Here is a 19,059-nt window from a genome sequence, read left to right on the forward strand (position 1 = left end):
TATCTGCTCACACACATAGTGTATGAGTATAGCTTGCTATATTTTTCACTTCTCACATACTGTTCGTGTGGGTCCTGCATAGGGGCTCATCCACTGTGGTCCTGCACAGGGAACCATTTCCAGGGGCCATGGGGCCTGGGGTCATTCACTGTCCATGCAATCAGGGAAGGGAACCATTTTCTTTTATCTGCTTACATCTTTTTAACAGGTAGCTTCTAATAAATTATATATGCTCACATCTTTTTAACAGGTAGCTTCTAACAATTTATATATGCTCACATCTTTTTAACATATAGCTTCTAATGAAGCGTAGGAATAAATAATGTGGCTCCTGCATTCGAACTATACCATAGGTAATATTGGGATCTTGCATAAAAACTATACCACAGGGGGTCCTGTTTTATTATTGCAATTCTTCAACAAGTCTATGCAATTTTAACAAAATTGGAACATTTTTTAAAACAATATTGCAATTTTTAAATATTTGTAGGTTCACACAGTAAGTGTTCTGTGCTTGCTTAGCAATCAATCCATAAAATAAGTTGCTCCGACTAATGTATTAGAAACATATACAATAAAAACAATTCAATTTAAAATTAACGAATATGCCAGGCATTTAGTTAGATAACTATCGTTTTTTTCAAGTGGCAACTCATGCAAAACAGTATAATGGTACTAAAATAATAAATCGTTTATTGTACATGGATTTATATAAACATGTATAAAATAATCAAATTTTATCTTTAATTAGTTTATTACAGTTAAAGTGCATAGGAAATATTCTGTTAAGCGCATAATTTCTCATCGTTTTACATATAAAAGTTCCTCTGTGGTTAAGTGAATAGCGTACAGACCTTTTGGCGTAAAAGGTTCGGGTTTAATTCCATGTAGGATCACGTCTCAAATAGACTCGCTGCTAACGGTCAAGCAATCAATCTACATATAAAGTACAAAATTTCGTTCACCTCAGGGTAAAAATGGCGGAAAAGTGCATATATATATATTTCAGCTACATATTGGTTTTTTCTTTCTTCGTTTCCCAATTAAGCTGCATGTAATCAATGAGTTTCTCATAATTCAAACTATATACGTCAGTTGTAATAGGGCTAGCGTTCAATCAGTTCTCGTGATTTTGATTAATCTATTTTTTTCTAAATACCCGTGTTTATCGGTTTATTTTTTCTCTATCATCAGTATCAATTAAACTTAGACACATAAACTCGTGATCCATCTGTGATTAACTCTGTTAGATATCACTCATGCTTGTCAATAATAAAGGTTTTTAACCTTGCACGTGATTGTTATTCAAAGTTCTCATTAAGTTCAAATCATACAAATGTTTGTAGATGATTGCAAGTAATCTGTGTTTCTTGTAAACAAGTAAAGTCTAGGTTAATCAGTTTCATCATTCTGATACGGTACAAAGTTAATCTTGACGTCACTAAAGCCAAGCCAAACGGCTTTTCTCTCGTTCATTTCAATTTCATCGGCTCTCAAGGAAGGATGTCTGTGCATGTTACTCTTCAGCTCAGAAGTAAGAAAAATGTTTTTAATAAATATTACCCTTTTCATACTATACTTGTTGTAGGGGGTAGGAGGGGGAGGGGCTTATTTTAAGTTTCTCACATACTGTTCGTATGGGTCCTGCAAGGGACCATTTCCTTTTATTTGCTCACACCTTTTTAACAGGTAGCTTCTATTGTTCTCACATACTGTTCGTGTGGGTCCTGCATGGGGCCATGGGCCCTGGGGGTCATTTCCATGGGTCATCCACTGTGGTCCTGGGAACCAGGGACCATTTTCTTTTATCTGCTTACATCTTTTTAACAGATAGCCTCTATTGTTCGCACATACTGTTCGTGCGGGTCCTGCATGGGGCCATGGGTCCTGGGGGTCATTTCCAGGGGTCATCCACTGTGGTCCTGGGAACCATGGACCATTTCCTTTTATCTGCTTACATCTTTTTAACAAATAGCTTCTAATAAATTATATATGCTCACATGCTGTTCGTATGGGTCCTGCACAGGGGTCAATCTTGGGTCCTGGGGGTCATTTCCAGGGGCCATGCGGTGTGGTCCTGGGAACCAGGAACCATGTAGTAGGGAGCATCCACTGTGACCTTCGTAGTGGTCATTCACCCTTTCTCATTTCCTAACATTATTTCGTCATCTATCTCCAGGAAAAAAAACTGACCCAATTTCATCACCTCCTTCTATACTCACTATCTGCCTTTATCCATAGTTAAACAGTAGATATGTGCTCTCTTATCAAGGCTCTCTTATCTCTTTGATGGATACCAGACTAAATCAATACTACTCAAGTTTCTTTTAACCAAATACAAAATAGTCAGCAGCCACTAACAGCTGTTTGTCAACGGTGTTCACAAGTAACTAAATATCAAAAATTGCAGTATCCATGCAGTAGAACAAATTTTATGAGTTTCGGAACTGCCCTGCGTATGGAAAATAATGTTTTTCATGTCACAGAATTTCACGTAAATCTGTAGACACAAAACGTTTTTAAATTAGTGTACTTCCGATACAACAATTTCAAACAAAAGTAGTGCAAGGTAGTAACCATAGTACTGATAAAGCAAGAATTATGGTTATCAATTCTACCAGCCTATTGCCCAATGGGAACATCAATTGTAACAGCTTTTTGCTTTCAAAGAAGACTGGTGCAGTTTTACAACCGACCATATAACAGTGTACAAATCGTTTGAGTGTAATGCAAACACAAGTACAGAAAGAGGTTAAAAGTTTTGAAGAGGACATTACAGTAATAAGTTACAAAGAAGAAAATCAATAAATAAATTGTAATCCAAAAGTAATAGGTGACTGTGAGTCTAAAGAAGAGGCTGAAATCCAAGACAAGGATGGGAAGAAGATTAAAAAGGAATGAAAGAAAATAAGAAAGTTCTGGAAAACCAAAACCCATCTAATAGTGCTGAAAAGAGGTTATTAACAACCAAAATACTGCAGAAGAGGTTGTGAAAGAAACAAACGAAATAGTTGAAGTTTGAAGAGGATAATATGGAAGAAGAGAAAGGACAAGAAGAAATTGTACAGAATAATTGTAAATGTACATTCGAATTGTTTCAATGTTTAGTAGAGAAATTAGGAAAATAATAGCGATGATGATTTAGAACAAGTTAAAATATTTGCAATATTTGAGCAGTTTATTATTTGTGAATCGAAATAAACGTGAGGAGGTATTAGAGCAACTGAGAGTTGATATGAAAAAAAAAAAGAAAAAGCTGGAGGTAGATGCATTGAAGATCAAGAATCTGGAAAATAAGCCATCCAATACATGCATTTAGCCAATATACTAAAAGAGGCTTCCATTTCATAAGAGTCTCGATGAGTGTTATATAGACTAGGGAGAATGTTAGATGAAAATACTACTTATGGAATAGAAGTTGACTCATTAGTTTTATTATGCTGAATTTATCACCGGTACTATTGATTTTGTAATTGGAATTAGGTAAAAATTGATTTTTATGAAGGATATTGTATTCTTGGCAATATTTCATTTTTTTAAGGTTCCCATTTTGTAAAGGAGGAAGAAGTGTAGGATGTGGGAACAGGGCACTAAGTACTTACAAATATGATGTAGACCGTTATGTAATTAAGATAGAAGTATGTGCAAATAAAGTTAGAATATAATGGAAGCTAGTCACATTATCATGAAAGATAAAATACAATGGTAACGATGATGAAGATATAGATTGATGTGCAACAGAATTAGTGTACTTGTGGAGTACGATTGATATAGATAGCTGTGTTTCAAAAGGGCACAGATTAAGAATAAAGATATAGAAGAATTCAAGTGTGTGTTGAATATTCTTCAGAGTTTGATTTTTGTATAATTTGAATTACTAACAATAGTTCGAGTGTTAATAACACATTTTCGGTCAAATCTGAAGTTGCAGTCTTGCCTTTGGGCGGCAGAATAATTCACATGAGTTTATCAGCTGTGAGTTTATCAGTTGTCTTCTTCAGCTGAATAACCATTGCACATTACATGAAAGATTTAATCGTATTCAAAAAAATGTTAAGGAGCTCCCTCATGGCTATATCGTTAACGTACTACGCGTTTTTAACGCGGGAGACCCAGGTTCAATTCACCGTAGGAACTCATGTGGAGCAACGCTATGATACAGCCGTGCCGCTGGGGGTACGCAAAGCCCCAGTTTAACCAAGAAATGTTAATTTTACACCCTCAATCTGACACAACAATGCAAAAGAATTGTAACGAAACAGAAATAAAATGTATAAAAATAATACGAAAACATTAATAATGGGGAAGGCAGTAGTAAGTGCTTGTAGAATTGCAATGTTTGTTTTACAGGTAATACTGACTAGAAACAAGCTTGCAAGATCTTTGACTGAACAACCATTGCGTTAATTTTCTTGTTATAATTCTAGCTCTGACTAATACTATATTCTCGTCATAAAAAGTGAGATTTTAAACAGCACGATTGAAGAGAAGTTGTTTTTTTAAAAAATGATAAGCAATATTCTTATTGTTTGTCTATTCCTTGTTCTTTTGATAATTTCATCTAACACTCAAATATTTTTACTGCTTGCTTTCATACAAGGAATTGTATTAACTTTAAACACAATAGAAAGTTATGTAATAATAATTATAGCTGTGTCTAATATTATTTTGACAGCATTCAAGAAATATTGGTGACGATGGAAACAGAATAGCAACCGTGTTGTTTTACGTAAGTTATTTCCAGTATTTTTAACTTTTCTAAACTATTGCATTATTTATCATTTTAATGGTTTAATGTTAATTAGTGTAGCGTGCTATAAACACTAAAACAAGATAAAATATTACTGAACTGTTAACAAATTAATTAGTGCCTTTCTTTTCTGCTGAAATCAAGAATTGGTTTACAATCAGCAGTGGGAAATTCAGATAAATACTCTTAACAACGCTGTAGACCTATTCGGAGAGGATGATCGGGGATCAGAATTTGCTACGCTAATTTCAATATTACACTAGATAAAATGGTATTTAAGTCTTACTATTAAAATTCATTTTTATGTTCAGGCAATAATCACGTTCTATTTTTAATGTGCATGAGATTGCAATCAACTTCGAGCACAAATACTCGCTTTCCTCTTTTTCCATATTAAGCCATTTAATTTCTAACTAACTCAAAACATTATCGAGAGTATTATGTGATTATTTATCCAAAGTCAATTCCATGTTCATAACAACGTTACATAAAATTGAGCAAATTTTCCAGTGGTACAGACCTGCTTTCGACTGCTCTAGACCTCAATCCCTTTGTTGTATTTAGTTGGTTAATTTCGTTGGTTAATTTAGTTTAACGTCGCTTTTCAGCACCGAGACTCTATGTGACGCAAACCTATAACTTATTGCGTGAACTATATGAGCTTACGCCAGGAATCGAGTCTCTACGGGAGGAACTCTCATACCTACTGTAGTATTATTTCTCTCTGTATTGTAACTTTGATCTAATACTTGTAAATAATGTAAGCTAGGATGACCACGTAAAGCAGAATGCGACTAGGAGTAGTAATAAATGAGTTCATAGTTCAATTCTTATACGAAAGGATGTTTCTTTGCTTGTAAATCAAAAATATCTAGTGACTACAGCTGAGGTTGTGAAGTCAAGGGAAGGTATGGGTACAAATTTTGCAGTCAAAATCTCTAGGGCTACATTATCGCCTGGCCAAAACCTCACTGGACAAAATCTCACGTAGCACAGAACCTCACCAGACCAAAGCATTTCTTTAGTGCATATTGTTCAGGATATCACAGCATATATATATATATATATATATATATATATATATATATATATATATATATATATATATATATATATATATATATATATATATATATATAAGGTGTAACAAAAAACGGATTGATTTTGCTATTGACGTACAGCGAACATGTGAAGGTCAATCCATGCAGGAGTGTATAGAGCGATTTGCTGCACATCGAATGAGTGTTTGTCCAGGGTGCAAGCTGCTCAGATCAGCTATGGTCTTCAAACGTAACGGACCGGACGTCTGTGCTCCGTTGAAAAGATGGTTAGTGTTATAATGGAACAGCGTGTCAAGTTTCATTTTAAACTATGAATATCCGCGACAGTATTTGTGATTTGTTAAAGGTAGCCTATAGAAGGGACTGTTTATCACGCACAAAGATTTTGAAGTTGTTTAAACGGGTTAAAGTAGGGTGAGATGTGATCAAAGCAGATTGGCGCAATAGGCAAACTTCTACGTCGAAAATGGACTCAAACATTCAAAGTTTGTGCATTGATTCGAAAAGATTGTCGCTTGAGTATTCGAGCTGTTGCTGAAATCACAAAGAGGTTGTTTATCAAATTTACATGCAAGTTTCAACATGTGTTTAAAATTGCTGCCAAGGATCCTGTCATTGGAACAAAAGGAAACTGAGATTAACACTTGTGTGTACTGACATTTAGTGAACCAATAAACCACATTACTTGAAGCATTCCTGTGTACTCAATTTGACCATTTGAGTTCCTATGATTTTCTATGTAGGTATACATAAAATAATATTAAAAATCCGAGAATGAAGAATTTACACTTATAGTACACATATCCACGCAGGTTATACAGCTACTGATGTGTCAATCTTCTCAATACAATCTTTCTTTATCTTTAAGCATTTTACCAGAGGTGTGTCATCTTCAGAAGACTCTTCTGGAACCAATAGTTTGGAGTTCCACTTATTGGTCAGTTTGTTCAAGTTCATGAGCATTTGCAAATCGACGACCACCAGAGGTTTTTTCATTGTCCCGAACAGATGGTAGATGGTAATTGCCGGGATCTAAGTTCAGAGAATAGAGAGTGTATGGCAGCGCTGTAAAGCCTAGTTGGTCAATTGTACCAGTGATTTCCCGACTGAGGTGAGGCGTTCATTATCATGTTGTAGAAGGCTAATTGCATCCATTTTCCTGTCCGCTTTCTTTGAATGACACGATGTAAGCGTCTGAGGGTCTCCACATACGCTGCGTTGCTAATCGTGGCTCTACGTTCCAGTCAGTCGATCAGGATAATGCCTTTTCTGTTTCAGAACACTATAACCATACGCTTCCCAACTGAAGGTGTTGATCGAAATTGCTTTGGCGGGTCTGTCATTGTGTTTCCACTGCATTGGTTGCTACTTCATTGTCGGATCATGGTGAAGCCAGGTTTCATCACCAGTCACGAGCCTAGACACGAAATCTTCGGGATCATGATTATGGTGTTGCAAAAGTTCCCGGTACACGCCACATGGCATTGTTTCTGATCTGCAGATAAGAGTTTTGGAACCCACCTTACACTGACCTTCCCCAACTGTAAATGGTTGTGTAGGATGCGCTACAAGGTGTTTGTGGTTAGTACTGTAGCAGTCCCCATTTCAGAGAAGATGATGTATTCGTTCTCTTGAATGATCTTCTCTGCCACGGCGATGATAGCTGGAGTTGTTACTATCACTTTCCTTCTAGAACTGTTCCTCTTTACCGTCGATGTGCTACTCAGTTTCCAACCTTCTACCCAGTTGTATACTCATTTCCTCGACTACACATGTTTTCCATACATTGCCAATGGATTTCAGCAGCAGCCAAGCTCTCTTAGCACAGGAACCACGATGTTTAGCTCTGTGCATCATAGTCACTTTCCATGTTGTCCATTTGTAACATTGACAGGGGTTCAAGAAATGGGATATACAGGGTGGTCCGGAAGTGGACGTACCCCCTTTAGTCTCAAGAGTATAGTGTTAGTTATGGTAGAAGTCTTAATGAGTCTTTAGAGTCATAAACATCGGTATGGTCACCATCCATATCGTAACACAGCTGAATTCTGTGCCAAGTTCTCGCAGATGTTTTCCGGAGGTACTTCGGAGTCACGAGGATGAAAGCGTGTTTCACAGCTGTTCGTAACTCCTGCGTTGTGTGATATTTAGTGTTTCTTATTTGTTGCTTTATGAATTCCAGAGAGCATTGTCTGGTGTCGTCAGATCGGGACATCTTGGAGGCCAAGCAAAGGGAGCTGGTAAAGATTCAAAACCTCTTCCAAACCAACGGACAGGAAACATCTGATTCAGGTAATTGTGCACGTGAATCGCGAAGTGCGCTGATGCTCCATCCTGCTGTATCACAACCGTGTCTTTGATACTATTTTCTTTCAGTTGAAGCACCAACCACTCATTAAACATCTCCAGGTAAGAATGTCCATTAACATTGCATCGAAGAAGTAATGCCCAGAAATATGTGTTGTATTCCAGCCCACACCATCACGTGTGGTGTTTTTTTTTATCTCTTTGTAAAACCGACGGTTTTCTTAACACCACATTACAACGTTCCGAGAATGCATACTCTGGTAGATAGCACACTTGTCTGTGAAGAGGACTGCTGCACGGGATCCTTTGGAAGTTAACGCCTTAAGGAAAGTTCTGCATGCCTCTTTCCGGCGTCGGCGTCACTCAGTTCATTCACATGCATTGGACTGTAAACCCTCAATTTTAGATCTTCTTTCATGTGCCTCATCATGGCGGTCCGAGGAATACCAAGCTCCAAAGACCTTTTATGTGTTCATTTTGAAGGCAACTGCTGCACTGATGCTTCCACTTCACATGTTTCCCTCCAGTTTAACGGTCGACTGCGTCTGGGAAGGTCTTTCACACTGCCCGTAGCAAAGCGGTCTGTAAATTTCGCTTTAACACTTTTCATGGTGTCACCTGTGTAACGCCTTTCGTGAAGCCAAACCGCAACAACTAATCTTTGTTCAATGTTTTATGGATTTTGATCACACATTGTTGATTACTCCAACTTCACTGCAAATAACTGTTACCAAGCAGAAAACAGCAGAAGACAAATGAACATGGATAGCATTGTTGACAGACAATGCCAAGCAATATTACCAGACAATGCCAAGCAATGTTACCAAAGAGATGTGGATAAAACCTAAAACCGTCAGAAAAAAACAATTAAGGGTACGCCCACTTCCGGACCACGATGTACAAAGTGGTGTTGTCGTCTGCATTACCAGTGATGCTCCCAATTGGTAGATGAAGGTCCTAGGTGTCTGTGGTTGCCTTTCCAACTTCAGTGGTCCACTACATCTGAAACAAGGAAAGAAAGTAGATCATTATAGTAGCCCCTCGTACAACTTTAGGTTAGGATGTTAATACTATTTATCCCTTTGTAGTGCAGAGTATATCAAACAATGTCCCCCTTTTTATTTTTCATTGTACAAAATTTCATTTCCTTTAGGTATTAATTTCAAAGTTACAAGTGGGTTTCATAATAAACGGCCTACCCTGTATATTGTAAGGCTCTCTTTAGAATCGAGCTTTAAAAATGGTATAACACATTACATTATATTGAACATTCTGTCATTCTGCACTGAATAAATTGTTATGGTGAGGATTTGTACAGACGACTTTTTGGCCTCAGATGTTTTGGACACAGAGGAGTTTGACCCTCGGGATTTGGACCGCGAAGTTTCAGATTAGAGACTTTCTCCGTGTCTCATTTGTAATTGAGGCTTACACTTGAAAAATATTATATACAAGTCCATTTCATGTTAAAGCAAATTCAGGCTTACAGAAACGTGTATCCTTGCTGGAATTATACGAAAAATTTTTGATTTTGTTTTAAAATTTCAGATGTCTGATGTGGAACAAGGTGGTGCTACTGTGTTCCCACTAATTAAAGTAGCTGTACAACCAAAGAAGGGATCTGCCCTGTTCTGGTACAACCTCAAGACAAATGGTAAATTCGAACCATTAAGTCTTCACGCTGCATGTCCTGTACTTATGGGGCACAAGTGGAGTAAGTTGTAAAGTTCAATTTTTCTTTTTTGCTTTACTTATTTACTTTTGAATCTCTATTAAACTTTAATACTATATACTATATGGGCCAGAAACATGGACACTATGCAAAAGCGATTTAAAAAGACTAGAAGCCTTTGAAATATCGGTGTGGAGAAGTATTGAGGGAATTAGTTAGGTTGAACGGAAAACACATAACAAGGTTTTGGAAATAATGGGGGACAAAATGGCAATTATGGATGTAATTGAAAAGACGAAGATAAACAGGTTGGAACATTGGCAGAGAAGAAATTGGATCATGAGGGACGTACTACATGATGTCAGTTACATAGTGTCTAGTTAATTACATGACATCATATAAAACTTGAGTTTCCAATGCCTACCACAATCTGCCTTTCTTTCAGTTTAACGTCCCACGGTTATGTTTTTCAGGCTAAGGAAGGCGAATGTTTAATACAATTAAATGCTAATGATAGAATTGGTTAAATAAGAATGTGGAAGGAAACGGGATACCCGAGAAAACCTAGGGACACGACATTGTCCACCACAAATTTACTTGGTCAGGGATCGAACTAGGTATCCCACGGACCAGAGGTAATTCGTGCACCACTGAGCCACCGTGCCAGTAGCAAAATCTGTTGCGCTCGCCAATCAACACATGATTTAAAAACAATTACTACATCCAATCATATGTAGAATAATATTACATGAAATATATAAATACATTACCAGTCAATATAGTGCAAGGGAAAGTCTTGCAATATTCTGATACAGTATAATGAAAGTAAGTTAACATTTATAGTACAGCCACTTTGTTGGATTGTCTATAGCCAACTTCCTGCCAGTTCCTCAATTTCACATCGACACTTGACTCGTCCTTAGAGACAAAGAAATTAGCACTATTACTTCCACCTCCTGGTTGGTAAAGTACTATGATTGCATGAAATGCGCTATGAACCGAAACAGGTATTATTCCGAAGGGACAAGGGCAGGACTATATGCCGAGTGTGGCATGAGTTCGATGTCATCAAGTTCCTGAACGTTTTGTTCCCTTTCTCGAACCAAGCGTAGTTTTGCATTATTCTGTTGCAGCAGAGTGCCTTTCGGTTCGCCAATGCAGGATATTTTGGAATAGTGCAACATACATACGCTTCAACTGTTCGAAATAAAAATTGGCACTGATGGCACGACCGTTAGGAACTAACTCAAACTGAATTGCTCCGCTATAGTTTCACCACACATAGAGAATGAATTTATGCTTGAAATGACTCTGGTTGATGATCAGTTTTGGAAGCTGCCCCTTGATCAATTACTGTTTTTGCTCATTTGGATTTCAGAAAAATATCCAGTTTTTGTCTCATTTGACAGTCGTTTTCAGAAAACACACATCAAATGGATTTTGCAATGGATTTTTTGGGCTTAAGCTGGGGTCAATTCATGTGGCACAACGCGACAGTTCCTAGTGGTTTTCCCGAGTTTGTAAAGACGACGCACTAAACTGGACTGGGGTTGGTTTGATTATGAGTTGGTTTGACAATCGTCAAGTGTTGGTGGATGAATTTTCCTCAGTAGCGCGTCGTATGATTTAAAAGTCTGTTATCCTGGGGCGGCTGGAGTTTGGCTGATCTGTGATATTTTTACAACCTGCACCAAATTTCTGACACCAATGAGTTGCTGTGCTGTTGTTCACTGCATTTTCTCTTCTTACATGACAAATATTTTGGGTTGCTGCTGCAGCGTTATGCCCGAGTTCGAACTCATATAATAACTGTTCACCTATCAGACGTTGTGGAGCATATATATATATATATATATATATATATATATATATATATATATATGTGTGTGTGTGTGTGTGTGTGTGTGCGTGTGCGTGTGTGCGTATGGTAGAGAGTATAAACAAATAATAGGACACCCGTGTATATATATGTGCCCAGTTGTGAAGTTTATTACGAGGTATTGATTGTATTTATATAATGATAAATACAGTAGGGCGTTAATCATTACGTCGCGTCAGAATATTTGTGTGAGGATAGTGTGATGTGCAAAAGTGATGGATTGTATTCTCACTTTGTGGCTTGACATTTGATAGTAAACATACATACTAACAGATCAACCGCCTCATGATACGAATAATAGTCACATAGTATAGAATCCCGGATATTTTCCAGTTAATCATAGAACAGAATAACCGTTTACAGAATTGATACAATTTAAAATACTCGTTCAGTTTACTTTTGCGATACTACTCTGAAACTTTGAATATTTTTCACGTCACCTCATTAAGCTAAATTCACTACTGCCCTCAGAGGGGAAGAAATGCATAGGATCGAATAATATAGAAAATTTATTATAGTAAAATCTCGTTATTACCGTACCATGCCGTTTAAAATCCCCAATGTCCATGAATTTTCATTTCTTCTACTTCTAGTATATATAGTGTTTTGAAATTACCTGACGCCTCAAGGTTGGCACCCTTGAGGATTTGGGAGCTACTAGTAATATTTGGCAGACAACTTACTAGTGCAAAATTTAGTTTATTTCTTTTTTAAAATTTTGGCAAATCCCTGTAGATTTTTCTAGTTATTGACTTTGTTCTAGTTTCCATACTTTACTCGAAAATCTTCTCAGTTTCTGAGGGGTCTGATATTTTTTTTTATTTAAAAATTCTAAATTAAGAAACCATACTGACACTTCCGGTAGGGCCGGGGTCTCCAATGGCGGTTGGCCAGATAAAGTGAGGAGTGGGCTTTCCCTAAAGCCTTTGTCTTTATGAAAATCTCATTGAGGATACGGACTGGTCACGAACTTGGAGGTATTTATCTTAGGCTACCTATTTAGTAGGCCACCTCTTTTTCGGCATATGAAAGTATATTTGGCTGTAGATTGTCATATGTCTAAATTCGACCACTTATCTTTGTAGTTTTAGTGTCCTAGCTTATTCCTTTGGCGCCTCTTTTGCTTTTTGTTTCTTATCTCTATCTATCCCTCTATTCTCTCCTTCAAGATTTAAAAAATTTTCAACCTCCCCCAAGTTTTGAACTTGACATGTATCAACAATTTAACATATATCATTTGAACCAAGGATATATATATACAATTTAACATATATCAATTTAACATATATCATTTAAAGGAATTACCAACTGAGATGTCGCGAGACACGATTCGTGGAGGTATTCGTTGATGTTGAATATTAAGGAAACGTTTTCTATCATATTTTTGATCTACTGCAATAGCGAACGATGGTTCAGTACACAATTTAATTTTAATTTCGCTTCTTTATCATTATCCCTTCAAAATTCTCCGTTGGACCAACAGTCATTTCTACTTTGGTCACCATTGGTTACCATAAATGTGAATGTTATCATGGTAATTTGGGCCCAAAAGTAGTGTCCGAAACCTTTTAGAACCATATATTTATACATATTCTGTGTTTATGTGCCGGCCATGCGAATTAAATATCTACTAATATTGACAAAATACTTGAGAATACTAATTTTATCATTATGTGTGGTCAGTTAATTAAATTTCCGATATATTTCGGATTCTTTATGTGAAGTGTTTCAACCTAAAAATTTAATTTGTCGGGGTTATTGTTTTGAAAGTTTAAATGATTATTGAGTATATGTGTATTAAGATATAAATATGTATGGAATATAAATATGATATTGAAGTAAAATGTATAATGGAGAATTGAATAGATAAATATGTTCAAAGGGTCTTAGTACCTACCCCGAACGGTCCTTGGTTGCTATAGTTTCGAAATATCCAACAAATATAAAATGTCAATGTTAGTAGATACCGCCGCATGTTATAAATATTTTCTTCAAACTTCGTAATATTATTAAGTAGTATATGTAACGACTAACATCGTCTGTGATACACCAACTGCATGTAGCATGGGATTTAGGCAGGTCATCGTAACCCTAATGTATCCTTAAATCAACCCTCAAGTCAGTAAACTATGAACTACATTTCGACTTCCATCCCCCTCATACGGATCCTCAAACTTGACCATTGTTTCCACCTCAGTAGTTGTGCTCGCAATACCAACGAAAGTCCTTCTGAACTTCAAAAATTCTCGTTCATATATATATATATATATATATATATATATATATATATATATATATATATATATATATATATATATAGTCTGTGAATCTAACCATAAATGTGTGTACTTAGTAGTACAAAGTGTAATATAGTTAGTGAATGTGATAGTAAGCGAATGACAGAATAAGTAAAATTAGTCATCGTGATATCAGTGAAAAGACTTGGATCTCTTAATCCCAGAAATGGGAGAAATGTATTTGATAGATACTTCGACGAACAGGATATGTGTTAGTTACGATTAATGAACGTAATCTTATGTGTGTATAAGAAATGCAATAAAGTGAAATGCATGGACACCAGAAAGGCTGCTTCCACAATACGTATGATATTATAGCTCGTCTGAAAGTAGGACAGAGGATTCGTTTAATTACTTTCAAAATGTTCATAAATGAGATAAATAGTAATTTCTAACACTCATTTTCAAGTTTTTTCTCATCATATTGTAAACTGTGCTTATTCACGAACTTCTATCATATTTACCAAAAGTTAAATAAAATATATTTTTCTTTCCTTTTAATCTGTCTGTGTATATATATATATATATATATATCGTTGCATTACTATTGTTTAAACTCGTGTGTGGATTGATATGTTTAAATGTATGTGTATTGCATGTTCATACATTCTGTGTTTAATTTCCTAATAGATGTAATAAATCTTCACCAAATTGTAGTTAGATGATTTCTTTAAAGTAGTTTCACCCATGTCGTTACGCTGTCGTGTATGTATGTGAGTGTGTGTGAATGAATGATAAATTTAGTTTTAAGTGGTAGCATTTAATATTGACTTACTAAGATAGTGTTTATAATATGTGTGGAATAACATGTTATATGTATTAGTGTATGATGGAGGTCATGAAAGATAACCAATTTTAAAGTAGTCGAAATCGGCTCTGGAAGAAAAGCCAAAATAACAGGATGAGCCTGAATAACGGCAGTCTTCTCGAAAGTTCTATTGGCGACGAATATATACGTTTCTTTAACTATTTTTTTCTTATCTGATTCAAATGTGTGTTCGATCTTCATTACAAAATTTCGAATACTGGATAAAGGTCATTTAGCATTTCGAAATAATAGACAAACAATTAAATCAAAACTTCTCTCACCAGGGCTGGGTTAGGGCAACTCCCACTTGTGCAGTTGCCTGGATCCAGGTCGGGATAGTATGAGGGACCATGTGTCTTCGGGATCACTTCAGAATTGAACCTTCTAGTAATAACCGTGGAATATGAATCACCTTTTTAATAACTAATCAAGTTTCTTTACCACATTTCTATAATTATCCAGTAATCCTTTATCTCTAGTTCCTTCTTCCTTTCTCCCTTTCCTCTTCCTCTTTTCCTCCTTTCTCCTACCTCCTTCTCTTCTTTCTGACCCCTTCTTTTCTTCTTTCTAATAAAACTGAAGAGTGTTCGTGACTGGGAGTTTTCGCTACAGACATGGTCACTAAATTGCTTTGATGTTTCTGTTCGGGAGTCCGATATGAATTAGTTAATCCTAAAACACACATATGAAAAATTCATTCTGAAATTCATTTATTTTCTTCATATTTGGCTAAATTATCATAGTTGACAGATTTCAGTTAAAAAAAATAAGTTACCATCTCCCCATTCACGACAATTGTCTTAAAATAAAGAAGTTTTTAATATGAACATTTGTGATTATTGTTTTGAATTTAATTGCCAATTAATTTTGCTTATAAAATTTACGTCAATAATAATATATGTTTCAGTTTGTAATAAATGGATTCGTGAACGAGGACAAGAATTCAGAAGACCTTGCGAAGTCATGTATGAGAATCAGGATTAAAGATAAGAAGACAAGTGACCAGATATGGAAAAGGACATGATCGAAAAAGAAAATCAAACGACTCAGCTAATAAGACTAAATTTGATACTCTCAATTTGGCACTTCTGTACTTCTTCCCATCTGTGTGAATACTAGATAAAGTCTACACATTTGAAATATACAGTGAAACAAACAACCCATTAGTGATAGGATTTTGATTCTCTACTAAATTAGAATCATATGTTTTTTTCGACTATTTGTATACTTGTTATTAACTATAATTGGAATTACTATTTGTAACTTTAAACTGAATAAAGTTAATAGTACTATAATATTTATAAGAAATATATAAATATACAGTTTAATTTATTTTGTGTGGTACTATGCTAAATTTACAAGATGTTTTAGTTTAAGATAAAACGATATGATTTGAAATAAAAACATTCATTTTAATTCTATAGACATATATTGATCTATAAGATTTGTGAAATCATCAAATCGAATTTTTATCACAATTTTGAATAGTAATCGGAGATTACTTTAAATTAATCCTGAAACTCCATTCAACTTAAGAATCTAACATTTACTTAAATAAGATGAAAATGACATATCATCTTCCTAAAAAGATGTAAGATATAGTAGGTTCTTTAATAAAAATTTACTCTGACACAATCTAAATTCATGTCATACTCTCTGTAAATTACTATTATTAGGTAACCATGTTAATATGTGAATCTACATAAAATTATTTTATTTACTACTCAGTGGTTATATTTTTAGGCATAACAATAGAAAACATTCTTGTTCATCAATTCAAGACGTAACAAAGAAAGTATCCATCAATTTCGTAGAAAAACATTTTAGACCCCTATAAATACATTGACTTGTGAGTGAAACTCATACTAAACAGCTCATGAACAACATAGTGTAGTCCACCACATCCTATAATTCTACCTCATTGAAATGTTACACAGGGTGGTCATCGCTTAAAGTTTTCAAATGCAGTAAGTTTCAAACAAATCTTCAAATACTCATAATGTATACACTGACCAGCCGAAACATTATGACCATGTTTCTATCATCAGGTATGTCCATTTTTTGGCTTGCAGGACAGAAGAAATACGGTTTTGCATGGAAGCAATAAGATCTTTGTAGGTCGCTCGAGGCAGGGTGCACCACATTTGTACACACAAATCACTTAATTTCTGTAAATTCCTCAGGGAGAATCGATGGTCTCTGATCGGACATTCATTGAATTCCAAAGGTTTATAATTGCGTTAAGATCGGGTGATTTTGGGGGCTACAGCAGCAATTAAAATTGATCAGTGTACTCCTTGAACCACTGAAGCATAACATTGATATTGTGGCAAAAAACCTTATCCTGCTGAAATATATTATTGCCGCTGAAAATTTATTTCATATGAATGGCTGTATATTAATAAGGAATGTGAACTATTCAACTTGGACAAGGAATTTGTTCAACGGAATGTCAAAGAAGAATTAAAAGCATGAAAGATGTCTCTATCAAGGTTGCGCCATCCTCATTAGGAATAAAAAGAGTGGCGTCAAGAATTGTATGTGAACATGTTACAACACATCTAAAACAACCCTGACTTGAAATCTGGATTCACCTTCAGTGAAATGATCTTTACCTACAACCCAGAGATCAGTCCCCAAACCACACAATGATGTTCAACAGTTTCCCCAGACCGAAAACAAGCACACTGATTGTGTTCCTTGGCATTGAAATAATTTTAATGTTTAAGAGGATTTCTACTAGAAGGGGGGCAGTGAATTATCATAATTACATTGAGGTTTTGACCAACCAAGTGAGAAAAAAGCTGCCTCAATTGTGAAAAAATGGATATATTCTACACCAGTACAACGCACTTGTTTATAAAGCTCTGTATATGATACATTTTTTTTTTTAGAAAAATAACATTATATTCGTTTACCATCCCCCTCTTCACAGGATATTCCGGGTTCGATTCCCGGTGGACCTCATGTGTTTCGGATTCCACATTAATCAGTAGATCTACGTCTCATGTAGACTTGCTGCTGGACGGGACGTTAACGACAAATCAACTCAACTCAATTTTTTACAGAATCTGGCACAATGGCTTTTTATTAAAAATCTCTTTTTGAGACTTAAGTATGGCCTCAAGGGAACATGCCTTGTCTTAGTGTAAGAAGTCAAGTTCAAACCGCAGACCTACGTGAACTTACTTACTTCCAGTATAGTTATCAACATTTTCAGTAAGATGATTGAGGATTCAAGTTTAACGCACCTTTTATCAGCGAGGTTATACGAGACGTACAGCTTAATGGAATCCGTTCCATAAGCACTGGACGAGAATGGAACCGGAGTCTCCAGTGCCAAAGGCACGTACGCTAACCTTATAATTACGAGAAAACTCACTTTCAGTAAGGAATGCAGAAATGTCTCTCTGTAAATACAGACGGAGGCTACCTCAACAAGTAGTAATGAAGTAAGTACCAGAAATTATGACTTCAGTACAGTTTGTGTGTGTGTCATACCTCGTGTATTTGTGGGTGTGTTTGCACGAATAGTTAAATTACAGAGATTTTCGTTAATGCAGTGTTATCCACTCTAAAATTTATCATTCACCATCCATTTTTAAATTTGTAAAGGTACAATGATACTATTTGAATAATACGTTTCAGCAATTTCATATACTGGCCGTCATAAATTAAGCAACAAATGGATACTCAGATGTATAAGGAAAGTAAACGCATGCTGGTGAACAAACTGTTATTGAAATTAAAGAAACATCTTACACCACACAGCAAGGAAATCTACCAAATGGAAGTACACTCGTGGGAAAAAATATGGTGGACGTAGGTGGCACTGAAACTGGGAAACACTGAAGACGCAAAAGTATGGTTTCCTGACACTAATAAGGATATGAACACCGCGGATATCAATGCAGGATTCACAACGGCTTTTCATGCTGGTAATAATTGTTTGTATCGTACCAGTTCATTTGAATTCATTGTTGACGAAGAGCAAGTTGGAGAGTTCATGGAGGGGATACAAAGCTTGCAATATTCCGACCTAGAACATCCCACAAGTGTTCGATCGGGTTAAGGTTTGTAGACCTCTATGACTACTCTATTCGTTGAATATGGTGTTGCTCCAAGTACGTATCGACCAGTTCCGCTCTATTGGGAACTAGCATTATCGTCATGTGGAATGAATCTCTTACCTATAGCACGTGCGAAAGGTATAACGTGATGACCCAGAACATCATCAATATTGCTCTGAGCTGTCATTGTGGCATGCGGGAGAACATAGAGATCA

At 35.9% G+C, this 19,059-nt stretch overlaps 1 protein-coding gene across 1 annotated transcript in view; it reads left to right on the forward strand.

The window, feature by feature from the left end:
- The window catches only part of LOC145680243 (prolyl 4-hydroxylase subunit alpha-1-like), a 56,164-nt gene extending 40,181 nt beyond the window's left edge, over positions 1 to 15,983 (forward strand). Inside the window, exons 7-9 of the mRNA XM_081750572.1 lie at positions 4,676 to 4,729; positions 9,667 to 9,832; positions 15,682 to 15,983. Coding sequence (XP_081606698.1) covers positions 4,676 to 4,729; positions 9,667 to 9,832; positions 15,682 to 15,758 — 297 coding nt within the window. The 3' untranslated portion in view covers positions 15,759 to 15,983. The remainder of the gene's footprint in view (positions 1 to 4,675; positions 4,730 to 9,666; positions 9,833 to 15,681) is intronic.
- Positions 15,984 to 19,059: the final 3,076 nt, after the last annotated feature.

Source organism: Thermobia domestica, chromosome 1 (genome assembly GCF_964235325.1).
Source record: "Thermobia domestica chromosome 1, izTheDome1.hap1.1, whole genome shotgun sequence".
Taxonomy (NCBI): Eukaryota; Metazoa; Arthropoda; class Insecta; order Zygentoma; family Lepismatidae; genus Thermobia; species Thermobia domestica.